The sequence below is a fragment of the Hemisphaericaspora subhashii genome, assembly GCF_019202705.1.
Source record: "Hemisphaericaspora subhashii strain CBS 10753 chromosome Unknown scaffold50, whole genome shotgun sequence".
Classification (NCBI taxonomy): Eukaryota; Fungi; Ascomycota; class Pichiomycetes; order Serinales; family Debaryomycetaceae; genus Hemisphaericaspora; species Hemisphaericaspora subhashii.
The window spans coordinates 59,431-77,619 of record NW_026057324.1 but is presented as its reverse complement, the minus strand read 5'-3'; the positions used below and the strand labels follow the sequence as shown (position 1 = coordinate 77,619).

Genomic DNA, 18,189 nt, shown 5'->3' with positions numbered 1-18,189 from the left:
ATTCTGTTGAGATAAAATTAATCCAATGGCTTTTCTATAAGAAAGTCGGGTAACACTCTCCCAATAGGAAAAGGTCACCAAACAAATTAACGAAGAAAAGTGGACAACACACATAAACGAATATATACAGATAGTAGTGATAATAACGAATACAAACAATTAGATTCCAAATATTACAATAAGGTCTGTATAGTAAATCTAATTAATACCTTTGTAATTAATTCTTAATGTCTCTAGTCTCAAATCTTAACAAATTGTTCCGCCCTCAGCAAAACTTTATTTTTCAAAGACTAAAAAATAAAAATTCAAAATGCAATTTGCAGCAACTAGATCCACTCTAGAGGAGAGCAGTTAGCGACTTACATATACATTATAAAAGGGATGGAAAATCTCCAATCGAGTTTTCGAAAGATTTGGGGCCCTCAAACAAATTGTTAAAAGAAAGATGTCGTCAATGGTTATCGTCGCTGGAGCCTCGAGTTTCCTTGGTAAGCATATAACCCAAGCTTTGCTTGATAAAAACTACTGTGTTATTGGGAGTGTACGTTCCGAAGAACAAGGAGAGAAATTGTTAAATGAGTTTAACAATGCGAAATTCTCATATGAAATTGTCAGAGATACCGAAGTCAAGCATGCGTTTGACTATGTTCTCGATAGACATCAAAATGTCGACAAATTTATTGATGCAGTTGGAACTATACCACTTGGAGTTAATTATGAACGGCAATTGATTAGACGTTCGGCAAAAGGGGTCATACATATTTTGCAATCAATTAGACACCATGCTCCAAACGTCTTTTTTCACCAAGAATGTTCAAGAGAGCGTCGAACAGAATTACAGTTTGTCTCACAAGATCCTAACTTTGTCGTTGATGAAAGTAGTTGGAACCCAGATAATGTTATCGCGGGGAAAGAATCACCGCAAGCTGCGTATTTTTATTCCAAAGCTGTTTCTGAAAAGGAAGCCTGGTCATTTGTGGACAAGCAGAGGACCCATTTCAAGCGTGTGACTGTTCTTCCAGCTTATACTTTTGGTCCCCAATGTTTTGACGTGGATGTGTCTGACAATTTGGGTGACTCAACTGAAATTCTTCATAGTATTTTCGATTTGAAGAAGAACTATACAATTCCCCAAATTAAGGGATTATTTGTTGACGCTAGGGATGTTGCATTGGCCCATGTTCTCGCTCTTGAAAAAGAAGAAGCAATAGGAAAGCGGTTGCTATTAGCTAGTGAAGAGTTTACCGGTGAAGCAATCGTGGGTATCTTGAATCAACACTATCCAGCGTTGCAGTTCCCAGAAGCAACAGTTGAAAAAATTGGGCTTAAGTTTGATAACAAAAACACAGTGGAGAACTTGCGTATGGAGAGCCTTATTCCGTTGGAAACCAGTATCAAGGATGGTTTTGATCAATACTTAAAAGTAAAGGGAATAATCTGCTACTTTTTCCATATGCAAAAAACTCTAAAAATACATGAATATTATATGGAAAACAATCATGATATTCGCTGGCATCGATTGTACTCATTCCATTTCCGTGTAGTTTTGTAAGGTCAATCCTACTGACTCTAATATCATGAATGGTACAGACTTAGGATAGCCCAGAGCAATAAAATAAATTTTGGGATCGTATTTAGATTCTAAGTTAGTCAATTTCACAAAACCTATGTATTACTAAGTAGGAAATTATCAATAGGAGTAAGAGGTAGCAGGCATTTGTAGGAGGTGAGAAGATAGTGGTTGTAAATACCACTAATCACTCATGACGTCGTTAAGCAATCTAGCGTTCCGCATAAATTTATCAACCAATACCTCAAGCTGTTCAGGCGATTGAGCTCCTTCGTGCCCGGCATCTATTTTAACCTTGCTCATTGAGGTAACTAAATCATCAACACCCTCACGAAAAGCTCCATTTGGCTTATCGAAGATCCTAAAAACAATAGCAGGATAAAGTACCATTTCACATTCTGATATAGTAGCTTTGGTATCATATGGGCCCCTATATTGTCTCGGAGTGGTTACGGTCGTTAATTCAAACTCAAGATCCTTTTGAACCCATGTACGTCTCCTTTTAATTCTTTCATATTCCGGAATACTGCCGGAAACATCAATAGTCTTTTCAAGGGGAAGTTTTAAAGACATGGATAATCTGAAATCATATTTCGAGGAAGGATTGACAATATATAAATCTGAAATCCTATTCTTACTAATATATTCCAATTTACCTGAACTATCTTTGGATACCGTCACCCTCTTTTCAGGTAACTGATACATCGAATCAGTTGAATCATGAATGGAAGACTTGAACTTTTCATTAGACTCCTTTTGCAAGTGAATGAGGAATTCTTTGGCTTTTTCGAATGCTGAATCATCAACTTCCATCTGGAAGTGAAAATGCCAGGACTTTCGGACAATACGAGAATCCCTCATGCCCCCGTATAGCCGAACTCTGGTATATTTATCAACAATTTGACCAAATTTTAACTCAATCTCGACATGCGACCTATTGTTAACTGCAATTGAGGAATAATGGGTATTTATCCAATCTTTGACTCCCTCAACAACCAGCTTGGTGATTACTAGGTGCTGAACCGTTATTTCATTCTTACTTTCTTTTATATCTAGCCGAACAAGAAAGGATAACCGATGGTGCAAAAGCCGAAACGAACTAACCCTAACTGTAACTTGAGCTCTCGATTCTTCTTTACCAATCACCTCTTTACGTTGTTCAGTTTCGATTTTTAGCAGGTTTTCATCATCAGATTTGGATTCAACTTTTACACTATCATTCGACATTATTCGTTTTTTTACCAAAGGACAACGAGTTAACAGATTCTTTACAGAAAGTCCTCATTGTCTTGAACAATCGTTTGAACATGTAAAGGAGAATGTGAACTTTTATATTGAAACAGAAACCCAGAGATGGAGCAACTTCCCCACTTAAACTCAAAAAAGATTATTAGCCAATGCATAATCCAAACTCTATTTTTATACGACGGTTGCAGACTTTTTAAAGGAAGAGCAGGTCAAGAGGAGATACTTAGAGAAAACCCTAGGAAACACACTTTTGTAGTGCAATGCTTCCGCCACTATTGACTTGGATTTCGCAGAAGAATGAGCTGAATCTTTTCTGTGTATTCATATTTGCAATGTCTAAACAAATTTATTGAAAGTATATACTGCTTACTAAAGAAGTTATGTAAGAGTTTTCTTAATTTAAATATGAAGTAATTGAATGACCGCTGTATGGTATGACTCACCCATTACATCATTGCATCATTGATCAACTCAGCATTCTGTATATACTTCTCAACCAAGGCTTCAAGTTGATCACGTTGGTGGGTGCCTTTTTAACTCATATTGAGCTTAACCTTGCTCATTGAAAGTCATCAACATTATCATCACCATTTCCTTTGGAGCTGCCAATGTTGATATTAAAAACATTGGCAGGATAAAGCTGCAACTTGGTGTGATATTGTTTTCGATATTCCGAAGGCGTGGTGACAGTCGTTAATTCAAATTCAAAATAGATAGGTCTCACCTTATTTTGTTGTCAAGCACTGGCTTTTTGTTTGTAATATTGCTTGCATTACAAAGCTCAATATCCTGAAGTCCTACAAAGGTAAAGCGTATTCATTTGAGTTTCATCCCTATCTAAGGATCTCGCTACGCATCTCGTATTGAATTGGCTTAGCGGCTTTATTATTTTTTTGTTCGTGCGGCTGCAAATTGACTAAACTTCTATTCGTCTATCTAAAGTTTTATGACTCATTGCTGTTTCTTAATTTGTTTGATGAATGAGAAATATAAATCCTATAGTACGGCTACCTATTTATTTTGAAGATATTAATAAATTGTATGTTGTTGCTTGTTAGCTGAATTGTATACAATCATGGATCAGCAGCTGTTAAAGCAAGATAGCATTGGTTTTCAGATAGCCAAACTTCCACATGAAGTAATTCAAATTATAAAATTCAGATATGGACTAGTAATGAACCTTTGTATATAGCTATAAGGTAAATAACGAGACTATTCTGCTGATATAGTTTATCGTTTTATTTCAATCATTCCTTCTGATTCCAGATCCCTATATTATCGGGGGCCTCAACCAAAAGGGCTCAATCTTATTTCACAATCGCGAGATTTTTTATCCAAGTACCCCAACCATTCTCCCAACCATCCTCGCAATGAGGAATATAAGCAATTGAGAGCAAGTCAATTTATTCAATTGCTTAGAAAGTACTCTGGATTGAAACCCAAGAATGTTCATTTCGAACGGGCTAAGCGATTTCTTTGGTTTCATCGACGATATCCTGATATATTAAGACAATTGCCCCGAATAGACATATCATTTAAGTACGGATTCCCAGAATTCCCTTTGGATAAGCAGTATAACAATATTTACAGAGTAGTAGACCTTCCAGAAAAGTTCGAGTATCATGAGAAATTGTTATCCAGCATTTCATCTCTTACTACCGAGTGTCTTCCAAAGTGGACTGAACGAGGTTGGGGTGACAATATCAGAGAATTAGGGCTAGGTTATGCTCCATATGAATTTCCTTCTCGATTATTCCCTAATTTAAAAGGGTTAAAATTATCAGGTCTTAGACAAAATCTACCATCAAATCTACCATCAACTGTAGAGTTCTTACAAGTATTTTTTGAAGGTGAATTTCAGGAATTGGATATTTCCTATTTAAAGAACTTACGAGAATTTGAAGCAGATACTGAGCTGCACAGATTGAGTGCTTTCACTTTCCCCGTTGGAATCGAGAGGGTGATAATATCTGGATTTTGTGAGTTTGAGGAGGGACACATTCATGGGACAGTATAGAACTATACCCAAATTTGAAAGAGTTTCGAATTTTGCTCGATAATGAAGGTTTTAAAACGAATATATTCTCAAACAATATTACTTTCCCTCAAAGCTTGCAAGATCTTGAGATATCGATATTTCAAGCCGGTGGATCCCATGACGATAAGGAGGTACCATTTTCAACTGTGGGCGGAAATTTAAAACTTCCAGACAATTTAAGAAGTTTTCGACTTCAGACCTACGAGGCCCAGATCTTTCCTGATCAGTTGGAGTTTCCACCTTCATTAAGGGTTTTATCAATTCTGAACATGTCGAACGAAGATGGGAATGGGAGGAGCCAGGAATGAAGGAAGATTGGTCTGGTGTTAAATTTCCAGATTCTTTAGTTGAGTTACAACTTAAAATTCCTATTACGCAAGTCACTGCATTTCCCAAATCCTTACATACTTTGACAATATATTCACCGTCTCCAGTTAAATCTTTGAATCTCGTTGATTTAGAAAATTTAGTTCAACTTAAAGTTGCTTGGTCTGGAATGCTTGAATTTATATGTAAGCTACCAAACAATCTAAAGACTTTGGATCTATCTGATGCCCGTTCTCTCAATAAAGTCATTATTGAAGCACCAAATTTGAAGAGAGTGAACTTAATCCACACCGAACTTGAATATTTAGACGCATCCCATTTTCATTTACCCGATTGCGTTGAACTGGTTTCAATTCAGAACGGGAAAGGTTTTAAGAAAATTGAGTCGAATTTCTTGCCTTCCCTGTTGAGGGAATTATCTTTGTACCATTGCAGAATAACATCGGAGATATTGGACCGATTTGAATTTGAAAACTATGAAAACCTCGAGAACTTGGATTTACACGAAAATGAAATTTCTCAAATAAGAAGCAACAGCTTACCCTGTTCATTGAAATCGATTCGTCTCGATAAAAACCCAATTTCTTCATTTTCGACACCTACAGTTCTCTTAGGCTTAAGAAACTTACAATACATAAGTTTGATATCAACCAAGATCAACGAATACTTCCAATCAGACGGATCGTTGTTATACTTCCCATCGTCGTTAATTCGTTTGGACCTAGCGGATAACGACTTGCAAGGCGGTGTTGCAGCCAAGTTAGTATTTCTGACATGTACTCAATTACAAGAGTTGTGTTTACATGGAAATCCACGCATGACTGATGTTCAAATTATTATAGACATTATTAATTCATCGAGTCCAAATATGGTTGAGTTGGCATTGGATTGTCTGGTTCGAAAGCATGTTAAGGAAGAAGGAATTGATTTCATGTGGTGCCACTACTGATGATATTGAATATACGTTATGAGCACAATTTATATGTTATTTTCAAATACCTTCTAGAATAATGGTTTTGTCGTATGTAGTCTTTTTGAATCAGTGTTATAAGAGTAGAAGAATTGGGTTTTTACAGAATCACACCCATAACTATGTCTATTGTTCTTTGCATGAAATTTACTTTTTATAGCTTAATCTACATAATTGATGAAAGCTGTGTGAAATGGGAATGTTTTGAGATAAGAATAAACACAGCCTTTGTGTCGCTACCATTGTCGTTAATTCTAGGCGTTTATTCACTTAAAATCTTATTTCTCTGGAAATGAATCAAGTCATAGTTGTTATTTCTTGCAAAGAAAGGGGAGCATGAGTTCGCAATTGGAGTAGTGCACCTGCGTAAACTGAACTTGTAATTGCTGAGCAGTGAATCTTGACTGCAAAAAAAGGGTAATCGAGGCGTGAGTGTTGGATCTAGCATCTTTAATGAAAGCGGTCAGGTACATGTCCCTTGGAGCAACTTTAAACATTATTTATAGGACTTGCATATTTGAAACATAGGAGAAGCATTGTTAGTAATTTACTCTTCTATTAGAATACAATGCTTATCTATGATAACCGTGCAACAATATCTTTATTTTGTGATCCAAATTCCCAACTAGAAAGTCCTTGGATAATTTATTTCCGCAATTTCTGTCTCTTATTAGGAGAAGGTGTGTTCTTTCAAAATAATGAAAAATTTGCTATTTGGCCCGGTGTGCATGTTAATCATCTAATTAGCATCCATTATAATGATACTTTATGAGATTGGAACGAATTCTATAAATTCTAACTGAATTGAATGAGAAAGGCAAAGTCAATTATCACCAAAAAATAAATCTGGGGTAACGGAACTTACCCAAATCATAATCCTTCTATCAATAATTATCACAAAGTTGGATTTATTTTATTCTTTTTAAACAATAACAATTTGATTTAATGTAATCCTGTGAAAACACGAAAACTAAACTAATTAAGTAATTACAACAATACCGTATATGCATCTCCAATTAACAATCTCTGATTGTTTTGGTTAAAAAAACTTCAAAAAAAGACTCCGAGTCCGAGATCTGAAAATACTAAAAAATAATAAAACAGTAATATAATTAGACTGCACATGAATTAGAAAAATGAAAAAATTGTGAAATTACGAAAACTGAACAATATGTTCGTCAAAGTAAGGGTTATTGATAAGAAAGAAAGGAGTTATACTTCCAAATGAAATAATAATGGAAAATAAATAGTGGAATTTAATTGGTTGAAAATATTTTTCATTTCAAATATTTTTTTGGGTTTGATATTTTTTAAACCGAGGAACAGCGCTGTACAGGAGAAAATTTTGTCAACAGTTTCGGATCATAAACTGTTTTCTGCTGACTTAGACAAGACTTTTGTATAAGAAATGAGTGTTTAATTACTCTATAACCTTCTTTGTATACTACTATGATCCTCTTTAAAGTGGTATATCACAATTAGTGATCATCTGGCCAAATTTAACCTTACGAAAAACTATCTGATAAAGAATCCAAACCACTAACCAAAACAAAGTTTCCAAGAAAAAAAATTGTATCCTCGGAGTTTTTTTTTGGTTTTTGGTTTTTCAATATGTGAATTTTTCAATCACCCGCAAAAATGTCCCACTTTAAATAACAGATAAAAAATATTTTTATTTAATCCCCCAGATTTGAAAAAAAAAATTTTATTATAAATATAAAGTTTTCCCATGTCTTTTTCTTTTCTTAAATTTCTTTCACATTGGTATACAAAACTTATAGAAAACTACATACAATAACTAATACAAAATGGATGAAATTGACTCTGTAATTGAAGCTGAATCCGTCTTAGTTGACAACGTCAAATCATTTGCTGCTGGTGGATTTGGTGGTATTTGTGCTGTTTTAACTGGTCACCCCTTTGATTTAGTTAAAGTTAGATTACAAACTGGTTTATACAATTCCTCAGTCCAATGTGTTAAACAAACAATAGCCAAAGATGGATTATTAGGGTTATATAGAGGTGTTTTACCTCCATTATTAGGTGTTACTCCCATGTTTGCTGTTTCGTTTTGGGGTTATGATGTAGGAAAACGTTTAGTTTCTAGTTATACTGGTAAGAAAGTTGAAGATTTTGGAATTAAGGAAATCTCAACTGCTGGTTTCATTAGTGCAATTCCAACTACTGGGGTTGCTGCTCCATTTGAAAGAGTTAAAGTTATGATGCAAATTCAACAAGGAAAAGCAAAATCAATGGCTGGCGTAGTTGCTGAAATGTATAGGACTGGAGGTATTGCGTCTATCTTTAAAGGGTCAGCTGCAACATTAGCCAGAGATGGTCCAGGTTCTGCATTATATTTTGCCACTTATGAATATGTTAAGAAACAATTATCTCCAGAAAATGGTGAATTATCTTTAGTTGCAGTTATGACTGCTGGTGGTTGTGCGGGTGTGGCTATGTGGTTGGGTGTTTTCCCAATTGATACTATTAAATCAACTCAACAATCTTCTAATGTTAAAGTTTCAATTGTTCAAACTACCAAGAATATTTATGCAAAAGGTGGTGTTAAAGCATTCTTCCCTGGGGTTGGTCCTGCTTTAGCTAGATCTTTCCCTGCTAATGCTGCTACTTTCTTGGGTGTCGAATTGGCAAGACAATTAATGGATAGTCTTATATAAGCTAGTCACCTCCCTTATCTTTGATTAGATAACAGGCCTATGATATAAAAAAGAGTTGCATTTTTGATTTTTCTTTATAGATGGAATAAGATTGGGGATTACCACAACCTTTTCCCAAAGATAGTTTGTTGAAAATTTATTTACATCCATGTATACAACATGGGAGATGTCCTACCTTATAACATCTCCTACCTTCAGTTCGTGTTTTAGTTTAGTTTTCTATAATATATATGCATTTTTTTTTTGGAAATATTTATATACCTACATGTACTTGCTTCTTGTTGGGGTTACTGCATATTCTCTCTCACACACTGCCAAACTAACACCTATAAATTGCCAGTCTGGTGTCACTATCCTTGTCGTATAAAACTGTGGTTTTGCAACCAATCCTAAAAAAGTCGTGTACTTATTACCAAAATCGTGGTTGAAGGAAAAAAATGATTTTTTCACTTCTCACTTTATGGAGAGTTTGTTCAGAGGGACGGAGCGCGAGACTGAGAGAGAGACTATCAAAGAAATTTCATTCAATTAATTATCGAAAAATCAATCTCCTTCAAGTCTTAGTTCACGATTTACAATTTATATTCAATCCACTTATAAAATACAATCAATTAAGAAATTGTCAAGATGAAGTTATCAGATGAACAAGTATGTATCTTTTTACAAGTCATTTATATATCGATTCCTCCCAACAGGATGTACTAACTCGTTAAAATTGTAGGTAAAATCAGAGCTTACCAAAATGCAAGCTTTCATTGAAAAGGAAGCCAAAGAAAAAGCCAAAGAAATCAGATTGAAAGCAGATGAAGAATATGAAATTGAAAAAGCATCAATAGTAAGAAGTGAAACTGCCGCTATTGATGCTAATTATGAAGCAAAATTAAAGAAAGCTAGTTTAGCTCAACAAATCACCAAATCAACAATTGGCAACAAGACAAGATTAAGAATCCTTAGTTCCAAGGATCAAATCTTGAATGAAATCTTTGATGCTGTTGAAATTGAATTAAAAAATTTGACTAAAGATAAAGCTAAATATTTACCTATTTTAGTGGGATTAATTGAAGAAGGTGTATTGGCATTAATGGAAAATGAAGTAAGTATTAAAATTAGACAGCAAGATTTAGAAGTTGCTAAAGAAGCAATTGAAATCGCTGCAAAGAGCTTTGCTGAAAAGGCGGGATTTGATGTTCTGATTACAATTAATGAAAAAGATTTCTTGAGTTCAGACATCGCTGGTGGGGTTGCTATTGTTAACGGAAGTGGGAAGATTGAAGTTAATAATACTTTAGAAGAAAGATTAAAGATATTATCAGAAGAAGCTTTACCTGCAATTAGATTGGAATTATTTGGTCCATCGGCTACCAGAAAATTCTTTGATTAGGGTGCCATTATTTTTTTGTTTTAATTAAATTTCAACTACAACCACTACGTTGTAATACGTAAATACAATTTATCTTCTTTTGTTCAAATATACATCAAATTAGCATAGTATTTTTTATAAAAGCTTTCTATCCTCTCTATCTTATCAATTTCCGTGGCGGCAAAAAAGCGCAGGGCCATCAGCGAGATTGACTGAAAAAAAAATTCTTTTGGAAGCTGGTTGGTATCAATTGGAGATCACTTGAAATCGAGCTATCCTCCGTGACTGTTCTACTTCTAATCAAATAGACTATAGTTGACTCTCCACAATGTATGGACGAATGAAAATATCCACAATAAACCGTATAATACGACTACCTATACGAAGCAACAGCTATCAACCACCATCCATCGCATTCAATACTCTAACACTTGCATTCAGATATAAGTCAACTAATAGTACACAAGAACAACAACCACAATATAATTTCGCAGAAAGGAGCTTCCCACCAGTCCCACTCTCTTCGGATCATACCTCATCTCCACCTCCGCCACCTCCAGCCCCCATGGTTGATGAAATCATAAATCGAATCAAACCAGTCACTCCTAATGATTTATACGTCTCCTGCACAATATTCGATAATCAAGGTAATATCACCTCCGTATCCAAGAAATACCCAAAAATGACATTCCTAAAAGATAATCATCTCTTTCCGAGAGATTTACGTAAGATCGATACATCTTCAATCGATGTTGCTCCAACCATTATGATTCGTCTAAGCGACGCCATCTTGGTGAATTTATTACACATAAAAGCAATTATCAAGAAGGATAGTGTCATGGTATTCGATACTTCCACACCTGAGGTAGCGACGAAACTAGGGTTGTTTATGTATGACTTGGAATTGAAATTGAAGACGAATGTAGGGAATAGTGGAATCTGTTATGAATTTAGGGCATTGGAATCGATTTTGATAAGTATTATGAGTTATCTTGAAGCGGAGATAAAATTGCATTCATCAAGTTGTGGGTTAATATTGGCGGAGTTGGAGGATGAAGTTGATAGACATAAATTACAGGAATTATTAATTCGACTGAAGAAATTATCGAGTTTTTATCAAAAGGCAGTCTTGATTAGGAATGTGTTGGAAGAGTTGTTGGAGAATGATGAGGATTTGGCGGGGATGTATTTAACGGAGAAGAAGATGTTTAAGCCTGATATAGAGAATTATCAAGATTTAGAAATGATTTTGGAATCGTATTATAATCAATGTGATGAATTTGTTCAAACTGCGGGGAGTTTGTTGAGTGATATTAAAGCAACTGAAGAAATCGTGAATATTATCTTGGATGCCAATAGAAATTCTTTAATGTTGTTTGAGTTGAAAATAACTATATATACTTTAGGTTTCACTGTTGCAACTTTATTACCCGCATTTTACGGAATGAATCTTAAGAACTACATTGAAGAATCAAATATTGGATTCGGAATCGTTGTGGTTGTATCATTGATACAAGGGTTATTCATCACTTGGTTGAATTTCAAGAGATTACACAAGGTTCAAAAATTAACCATGATGGGAACAGGAAATCCAAAAGCATCCTCAGCGGCATCGAAAGCAAAAACAAAGACAACCTCACTTAGAAGAATACCACAACCAATGCATAGATCTAGACAGAGGGATTCGTTCTGGTATAAGTTGTTCTTTGGACAGGGTATAAAGAGAAAATATGATCGTCCAACAAAACGAGAAAAGGATGTTATATGGAGGATGATCAATGATGAAAGACCATTAAGATAGACCATTTTCTTGTAAATAGGGTGTTAATATAATAATAATAGCATGTATATTTAGATTAATATTGTACAGATAGAAATACTTAATCAGATTCAACTTCATCTTCAGAATCTGAATCCTTATTCACAACTTCTCCATCTTCGTCTTCGTTTTCATCATCACTTGCTTTGATATATGCTGGTAATTTTGTGTCATCGTCGTCTTCAGCTTCTGGTTCTGGAATGACGGTGACTGTAGGTTCATTGTCTTCCTCATCATCGTCGAATTTCTTATGTTTTCCACCGGCTTGAACAGTGCTAGTAGATCCACGACGAATATCGCTCCCTCTAGCAACAGGTTGTGCACTCTTTTCTTCTCCTGGCTTAATCAAAGTCCCATCAACAGAAACAACCCTACCACTAGTATGTATAGCCTTAACCGTAAACTTCAATTTCCCTTCCACCTTAATCTCATTCTCATCTATCCAATATCCAAAATTCTTAAACTTCTTGTCACCCTCTTGTTCTTCATCTTCATTCACAACTTCATCTTCTTGTACAGGAACAAATTGCCAACTTTCAGGAATACCATATTTCCTAATACTACAATTAAAAGTATCTCCAATCAACAACCCCAAATGTCCCGCTGTTTGCATATATACATCACCCTCTAACACGTCACCAACCTGAGGACTCCAAACTAATAAATCAACATTTATCCACATGAACGTAAATGGAGAATTTCCTTCTATTTTCGCAATGGTAACCCTTGGGTCTTGTAAAGTTTCATTATCATCACCGATTGAAATGTTCAGATATGCAAGCACAACCCCCTTGGCGGCGGGGAAATAGGTCATGAGTAATGGGTCTAAATGTTGGGATTTTATTCCGTTGATAGGGTCATTGATATGCATGGGTGCGAGGGAGACATAGAGGGAAGTGGAGATAGTTTTGAAAGGTTCGGAGAGACCGGTGGTTGCGTCAACTGGATTGGTGCTTTTGGGGATGATGGCGATAGCTCTTCTTTTGGGGAAGGGTTGCAGGTCTTGGGTGGGTCTTTTTCTGGTTTCGACTGACATTGTTTATGGGATTGTATTTGTGACTTTCAGACCTGTCTGTAAGGGTCCTTTATTAGTTTTTCGCAAGTCTAGTAATGATAATTGGCAACCCTGATCATGATTGGAATAATAATTTTTTTTTCAAGATGAGATAGATGCCCAACTCGAGCCGCACATTTCCTATTTGGGACACTCACTATTTACTCTCATTAACTACAAATTAATACGCTATTAATACTTAATTACATACATAAAATCATTTACAATTCTCTATATTAACTTCCGTCTAATCTTAGACAACCCACTCCCACTCCGTCATCTAGAGTGTTATAAAGGTTACGGGGATGAGCGTAATGGGTGTCGTGAGGGGCTAGCGATCCCACTAACCCCCACTGGAACATCATCATCCACGGCCAACCCTTGGTGGGCTTTAAACGCCTTACTTTCCTCCTTCAATAACTCATCACTCTTCATAAAAACTCTCGCCTTCCTCGGGGTCGCACCTAATCCGGCAACGGGGCCTCTTTGCAATCTGGCAAAATTCTTCAAAATAATATTTGAATATTTCGTAGGGGCATCTTCTTGTTCGGTCCATGCGGGCACACCTACAAACCTAACCTTCTTTCCGCTTCCACTCGTACTTGTCGACGCTTGTTCTGAAGATGATGATATCGAGCCTGGTTGTGGACTGGATGAAGAAGAGGACCATAACAGAAATATGCTTTATGAGAGTAAGACAGAGCACAAAACAGCCCAATATGTCTCAACTCGGGGAGGTTTCGAAATTGTAGATCCAATGGGTATACCTCCCATCATCACCACTTCTGGTTCTTGTGATGGTGCTTGTGGTGGTGGAGAAGGTTTTACTTCGACATATTTCCGAATTTGGAGCTTGGATGTATTATTAGGATCAAATGTTACACTATGGAGTTGTTCTCGTTGATGAGTTACTAATGAGCCGGATTTGGCTGCTTGTTTGATATGTTGTTGAAATCTTTGATTGGCTGATAATTTTGCTGTGGCCGTAGCTGCTGCACTACTAGCTGTAGACATCTTTGGTTCATCAATGAGTTTGGTTCGGGTTGGAGATGTTGGTGATAACAATGATGATGGATCAATTGCTTTTCTTCGTGAGATTTCGGTGGGTGAACTTAGTGAAGAAGATGGGTTTGCCGTGATTGGAGAACCACGCAATGGAGAGCGAACACTCAAACTTCCATTTCTTGTTAATGCAAGGGCTGCCCCTGACGAAGCAAGATCAAGATCGTTTCTTCCAATAGGTTGAGAATTTGATCTTCTTCTCGTCTTGACGGTCGTATCTTCAGTTCCTTCATTCGATGACTGGACGTTTGAGGTTGATAAGTTGGGATTTAAGAATAGCATTGAAGTTGGTCTTTGTTGTGCTCTAGTTGGAGAAGCTCTACCCGGTGGGACTATCAACAATTGGGGTCGGTTTCTTTTCGGAGATGACGTTTGATTAATTGTGTTATCGCATAAATTTGAACTTCTAGATCTAGCGGATTGACAACATCTATAACGACACTGACCGTTATTCTGTGCCTTCTCCGAGCCAATTTTGTTGGTTAGCGACGGGAATGGTTCTGGCTTATTGTTCTCAGGAACTACGGCAGCCGGTGGTGGTGTCCCTCTAGGTGAACTTCCAACAGGCGGTGTCCCTCTAGGTGAGCTTCCAATGGGTGGAGTCCCCACTGAGGTTGATTCTCTAAGCTGTGGTTGTTGTCGCTTCACCTCACCATACCAAACTATTTATAGTTTATTTGAGAAGGATCCATTAAATATACGTGCGGTAAACTTCAATTCAATTAAGATCCAACACATGGCAAATTCTTTAACTTTAACTAATGAATTTTCAATCATACATAATCCTTGAGATATGAAAGTTATATGATTAGATAAAGTTTTTTCATTTATTTCAAATTTTGCACCTTGTCTTATAAATCTAGTTAATGTTGCTATGAATGTACCATTTTTCTTTTGGGAATTGAAAATATCATTTAATGAATTTATAATTGTAGTTTTAAAATATATTTGATTCTTACTATGACATAAGAAATTTGAATCAGTTAAATGTTCATAGGTTGGTAAAAATATTTTTCTTCCAAATCTTCTAAATATTGTATAAATTTCATTTAATCTTAAAGTTAACATAAATATTCTATGAAGAGAATATCTATCAATTGGAGACGCTGGTTGTTTAAGTTCATTTAATAATGGTCTTAAGGTTTTATTGATTATTGATTCAACTTGTGAAATAACGTTAAATAATTGTTTAATATCCATATCTATTAGCGTTGCTTCCATTAAATCTTCATTTTCTAATAATTCATCAAGATTATTTGTAGGTAACATAAATGTTAAATCATTTAATTTCAAATCAAAATCTTCATCCAAAACAATTTCATTTGTGATTTGTAATAAAGTTTCATAATATTTACTAAAATCTTCCCCTGATTTATTCAATGCTTGTCTTTCTAACTTTGCTTGAGTTAATCTTCTCTTATATCCTTGTAAACAGTGATTACTTATCACTTCCAATGATTTAAGACACTTATTAGCAAGCCCAATTGAAGGAATGGTTTCTAAAGCATTAGCTACAGTATCCGGGGTATCATAAGGGATATGCGACGTTGTGGATGTTATTGTTATATTCCCGCCAAGTTTAAATAATTTATAATTTGATAGCAAGTCTAATTTTGAATCAAATGCTTTATCATTAATAGCAAATACATTACCAACTGTTAATACTATATAGTGAATCAATGGTAATTCTGTAGGTTTATCTAATTGTTGAAGTCTTTTTAAGTTTGAAATGAATTGTTCTAATTTGATTATTCCATATTGATATTGAAGTATTTTACAATCAATTGATGTAATAATATTGGGTGTATAAGAAGTTGATTGATTGTTGTTTCGTATTATTGATGGAGTAGATGCTAATGATGACGTGGATGAAGATGAATTGGAATCGACATCCTCCAAGCCTGAAGATTCCATTGATATTTATGAATTATTGGTTTAGTAAGTTAATTCTATAAAAGTTAAGTTTAAAATCTGGTAAATTCGGAATTTGTCAAAAAAATGATCCTTTTGTCTCAAAATTGCTACTTTATATTGTGCAATTGGTAGCTCTTTGTTTCAAACAATAGTTGGTAGCCCTTCCCAAATAGTCATTAATCAATATATAGAGAAATACTATCAGGATCAATTCGTATAACCCCATATAGAGCTTTGACCAAGCTAGCAGAGAAGATATACAATATGGACTACTAAGAACCTATGAGAGAAACTTTTTTGGCAGACAGAAGCAATCTCATAATGGATCTTTTGTCGCCAATTATCGAAGATTGCTGTAAATTTCTACTGTTCGCTGGCATGGAATACTTGCACGTAATCCCGATCAACTATCTCTTCAATGTTGTAATTGGATTATAGATTTAGCGAGATTGGTCCTAATGGACATTCATATTACTTCGATTACCTGCTAGGGGTGGTATATGAAAGTATGTTTCAATTCTCATAATATCTTTAGGTCAATAAATTTAATTCTATTTCATAAGAAAAACGAGACAATGGAAAATTTTGTACTCAATTGGGAATTTTACCACCACACTACCCAATCAACCAGGGAAAACTTTACTTACAACATTTGGTTAAAAGAAGCTGCTGCCAATTAGACAGTCAGTCAGTCATCTCCCAATCAATCAAAGTAACAATGCTGTCGTCGTCATCATATCAATTATTGTATTATACAATTGGATTACTCCTTTTATTCCATTCAGGTTATTCATCATTTGAATTCCATAAACTTACAACCATATCTCATCATTCAACTTCATTACCATATGATATAATCATTGAATCTATAGTTGGGATTATCATAATTATAATTGGAAGTATAATATCAATAGAAAACCAACCATTCTTAACTATAGATAATGAAGTAGTTTCAAGTGATGCTAAATATTTGAAATTTATAGAAATGAAACAAAGTGTTCAATTGAGTGAAAAGGTTGGGATTAATGATTATGAAGAATTGAATAGTAGATTACCATTTGTAAATATCATTAAAAAGAGACAAGAATATCATGATTGGATTAAATGTCAGTGAATATGTTATTAATATATAAGTATGTATATATATAAGTAAGTGTTTATAAAAGTAAACTATCAAAGTAAATAGCAAATGAATTAACCAGCAGAATGTACAAAGTATAGAAGATCAGTTATTCTTCTTTTGTACTTTTTCAGCTTGAGTGTTGTTTTTAGCTTCTCTATTCTTTTTAGCCTTTGGACCAGCTTCAGTATCTAAGAAATAATCCCACCATCTAAAACTACTAGAATATCCTCCAATGAAATAATGATGATGTTCATCATGATGATCAGCACCAGCCCAGAATGGTAAGAAATGATGTAATGACCATGGGAATTCATATCCTGAATGAGCATCAACCGCTTGGAATAATCTAAGAACAATCCAAACACAAACAGTAAATAAATGTAATTGTTTAGTAATAATACACCAAACAATTGGGATTCCAACTGTTCCCATCCCTAACAAGGCAACTTCAACAGGATGAGCATATTCTGCAGCTAATCCAAATGGAGCAGCATATCTATGATGTTGTTTATGAATATATTTATAAAAGACTCCATAATGTAAACCACGATGTAACCAATAATGCCAAGCATCTTCCAATACAAAGAATACTGCCCATTGAATTAACATTTCCTTTATAGATGGGAATGGAACTTGGAAAGTAATACCAATTTTTTGACATAATGGATGGAAAAACCAAATTGGAAAAGCTTCAACTAAGAAATGAGAAGTTAATACTGATTTAAGACATTCCCATTGTTCTTTATTACTTGGAAGCTTTTCATCTTGAATTTTCCAACGATTGAAATATGGAACTCTATCAATAATTGCCCAAGGTAAACATCTACCAAAATAAAATATTTCATGAGTTAAAAAGAATAATAATCCAGTAGCAAATAAATCATTTGCCATATAATAATAATAAGCTCCCCATACTTTTTCAATGAAATTTAAGTTTGGTAATTGATTGAAATTATTGAAAGAATCAATGAATGTTGTTACATTCAGAAAATTGGAATAATCATGATATACACTGGACATTGTTGA

At 34.9% G+C, this 18,189-nt stretch overlaps 9 protein-coding genes and 1 pseudogene across 10 annotated transcripts; 6 read left to right on the top strand and 4 right to left on the bottom strand. All coding sequences in view use genetic code 12, as the record gives it.

Moving 5' to 3' along the window:
- Nucleotides 1–454: 454 nt before the first annotated feature.
- Nucleotides 455–1,552, top strand: J8A68_003679 (uncharacterized protein; the record flags this gene model as incomplete). The annotated part of the gene is made up of 1 exon (XM_049407558.1): nt 455–1,552. One exon carries the CDS (start codon nt 455–457, stop codon nt 1,550–1,552), a length of 1,098 nt encoding a protein of 365 aa, XP_049263057.1.
- Nucleotides 1,553–1,753: 201 nt separating this feature from the next.
- Nucleotides 1,754–2,797, bottom strand: J8A68_003678 (mRNA triphosphatase; the record flags this gene model as incomplete). The annotated part of the gene is made up of 1 exon (XM_049407557.1): nt 1,754–2,797. One exon carries the CDS (start codon nt 2,795–2,797, stop codon nt 1,754–1,756), a length of 1,044 nt encoding a protein of 347 aa, XP_049263056.1.
- A 439-nt stretch (nt 2,798–3,236) lies between these two features.
- Nucleotides 3,237–6,132, top strand: J8A68_003677 (annotated as a pseudogene). Its single transcript has 3 exons — nt 3,237–3,250; nt 4,085–4,801; nt 5,139–6,132. Coding segments are annotated over exons 1-3 (1,725 nt in total).
- Nucleotides 6,133–7,961: 1,829 nt separating this feature from the next.
- On the top strand, nt 7,962–8,831 carry CRC1 (carnitine:acyl carnitine antiporter; the record flags this gene model as incomplete). Its single annotated transcript, XM_049407556.1, has 1 exon — nt 7,962–8,831. One exon carries the CDS (start codon nt 7,962–7,964, stop codon nt 8,829–8,831), a length of 870 nt encoding a protein of 289 aa, XP_049263055.1.
- A 627-nt stretch (nt 8,832–9,458) lies between these two features.
- VMA4 (H(+)-transporting V1 sector ATPase subunit E) lies at nt 9,459–10,212 on the top strand (the record flags this gene model as incomplete). The annotated part of the gene is made up of 2 exons (XM_049407555.1): nt 9,459–9,479; nt 9,553–10,212. 2 exons carry the CDS (start codon nt 9,459–9,461, stop codon nt 10,210–10,212), a joined length of 681 nt encoding a protein of 226 aa, XP_049263054.1.
- A 307-nt stretch (nt 10,213–10,519) lies between these two features.
- Nucleotides 10,520–11,992, top strand: MRS2 (Mrs2p; the record flags this gene model as incomplete). The annotated part of the gene is made up of 1 exon (XM_049407553.1): nt 10,520–11,992. The coding sequence occupies one exon, from the start codon at nt 10,520–10,522 to the stop codon at nt 11,990–11,992; it is 1,473 nt and encodes a 490-aa protein (XP_049263053.1).
- Nucleotides 11,993–12,071: 79 nt separating this feature from the next.
- J8A68_003673 (DNA-directed RNA polymerase I subunit) lies at nt 12,072–13,046 on the bottom strand (the record flags this gene model as incomplete). Its single annotated transcript, XM_049407552.1, has 1 exon — nt 12,072–13,046. One exon carries the CDS (start codon nt 13,044–13,046, stop codon nt 12,072–12,074), a length of 975 nt encoding a protein of 324 aa, XP_049263052.1.
- Nucleotides 13,047–13,361: 315 nt separating this feature from the next.
- Nucleotides 13,362–16,040, bottom strand: J8A68_003672 (protein phosphatase regulator; the record flags this gene model as incomplete). The annotated part of the gene is made up of 3 exons (XM_049407551.1): nt 13,362–13,713; nt 13,771–14,788; nt 14,906–16,040. The coding sequence occupies 3 exons, from the start codon at nt 16,038–16,040 to the stop codon at nt 13,362–13,364; spliced, it is 2,505 nt and encodes an 834-aa protein (XP_049263051.1).
- Nucleotides 16,041–16,758: 718 nt separating this feature from the next.
- On the top strand, nt 16,759–17,154 carry J8A68_003671 (uncharacterized protein; the record flags this gene model as incomplete). The annotated part of the gene is made up of 1 exon (XM_049407550.1): nt 16,759–17,154. One exon carries the CDS (start codon nt 16,759–16,761, stop codon nt 17,152–17,154), a length of 396 nt encoding a protein of 131 aa, XP_049263050.1.
- A 111-nt stretch (nt 17,155–17,265) lies between these two features.
- Nucleotides 17,266–18,183, bottom strand: ERG25 (methylsterol monooxygenase; the record flags this gene model as incomplete). Its single annotated transcript, XM_049407549.1, has 1 exon — nt 17,266–18,183. The coding sequence occupies one exon, from the start codon at nt 18,181–18,183 to the stop codon at nt 17,266–17,268; it is 918 nt and encodes a 305-aa protein (XP_049263049.1).
- Between the last annotated feature and the right edge of the window lie 6 nt (nt 18,184–18,189).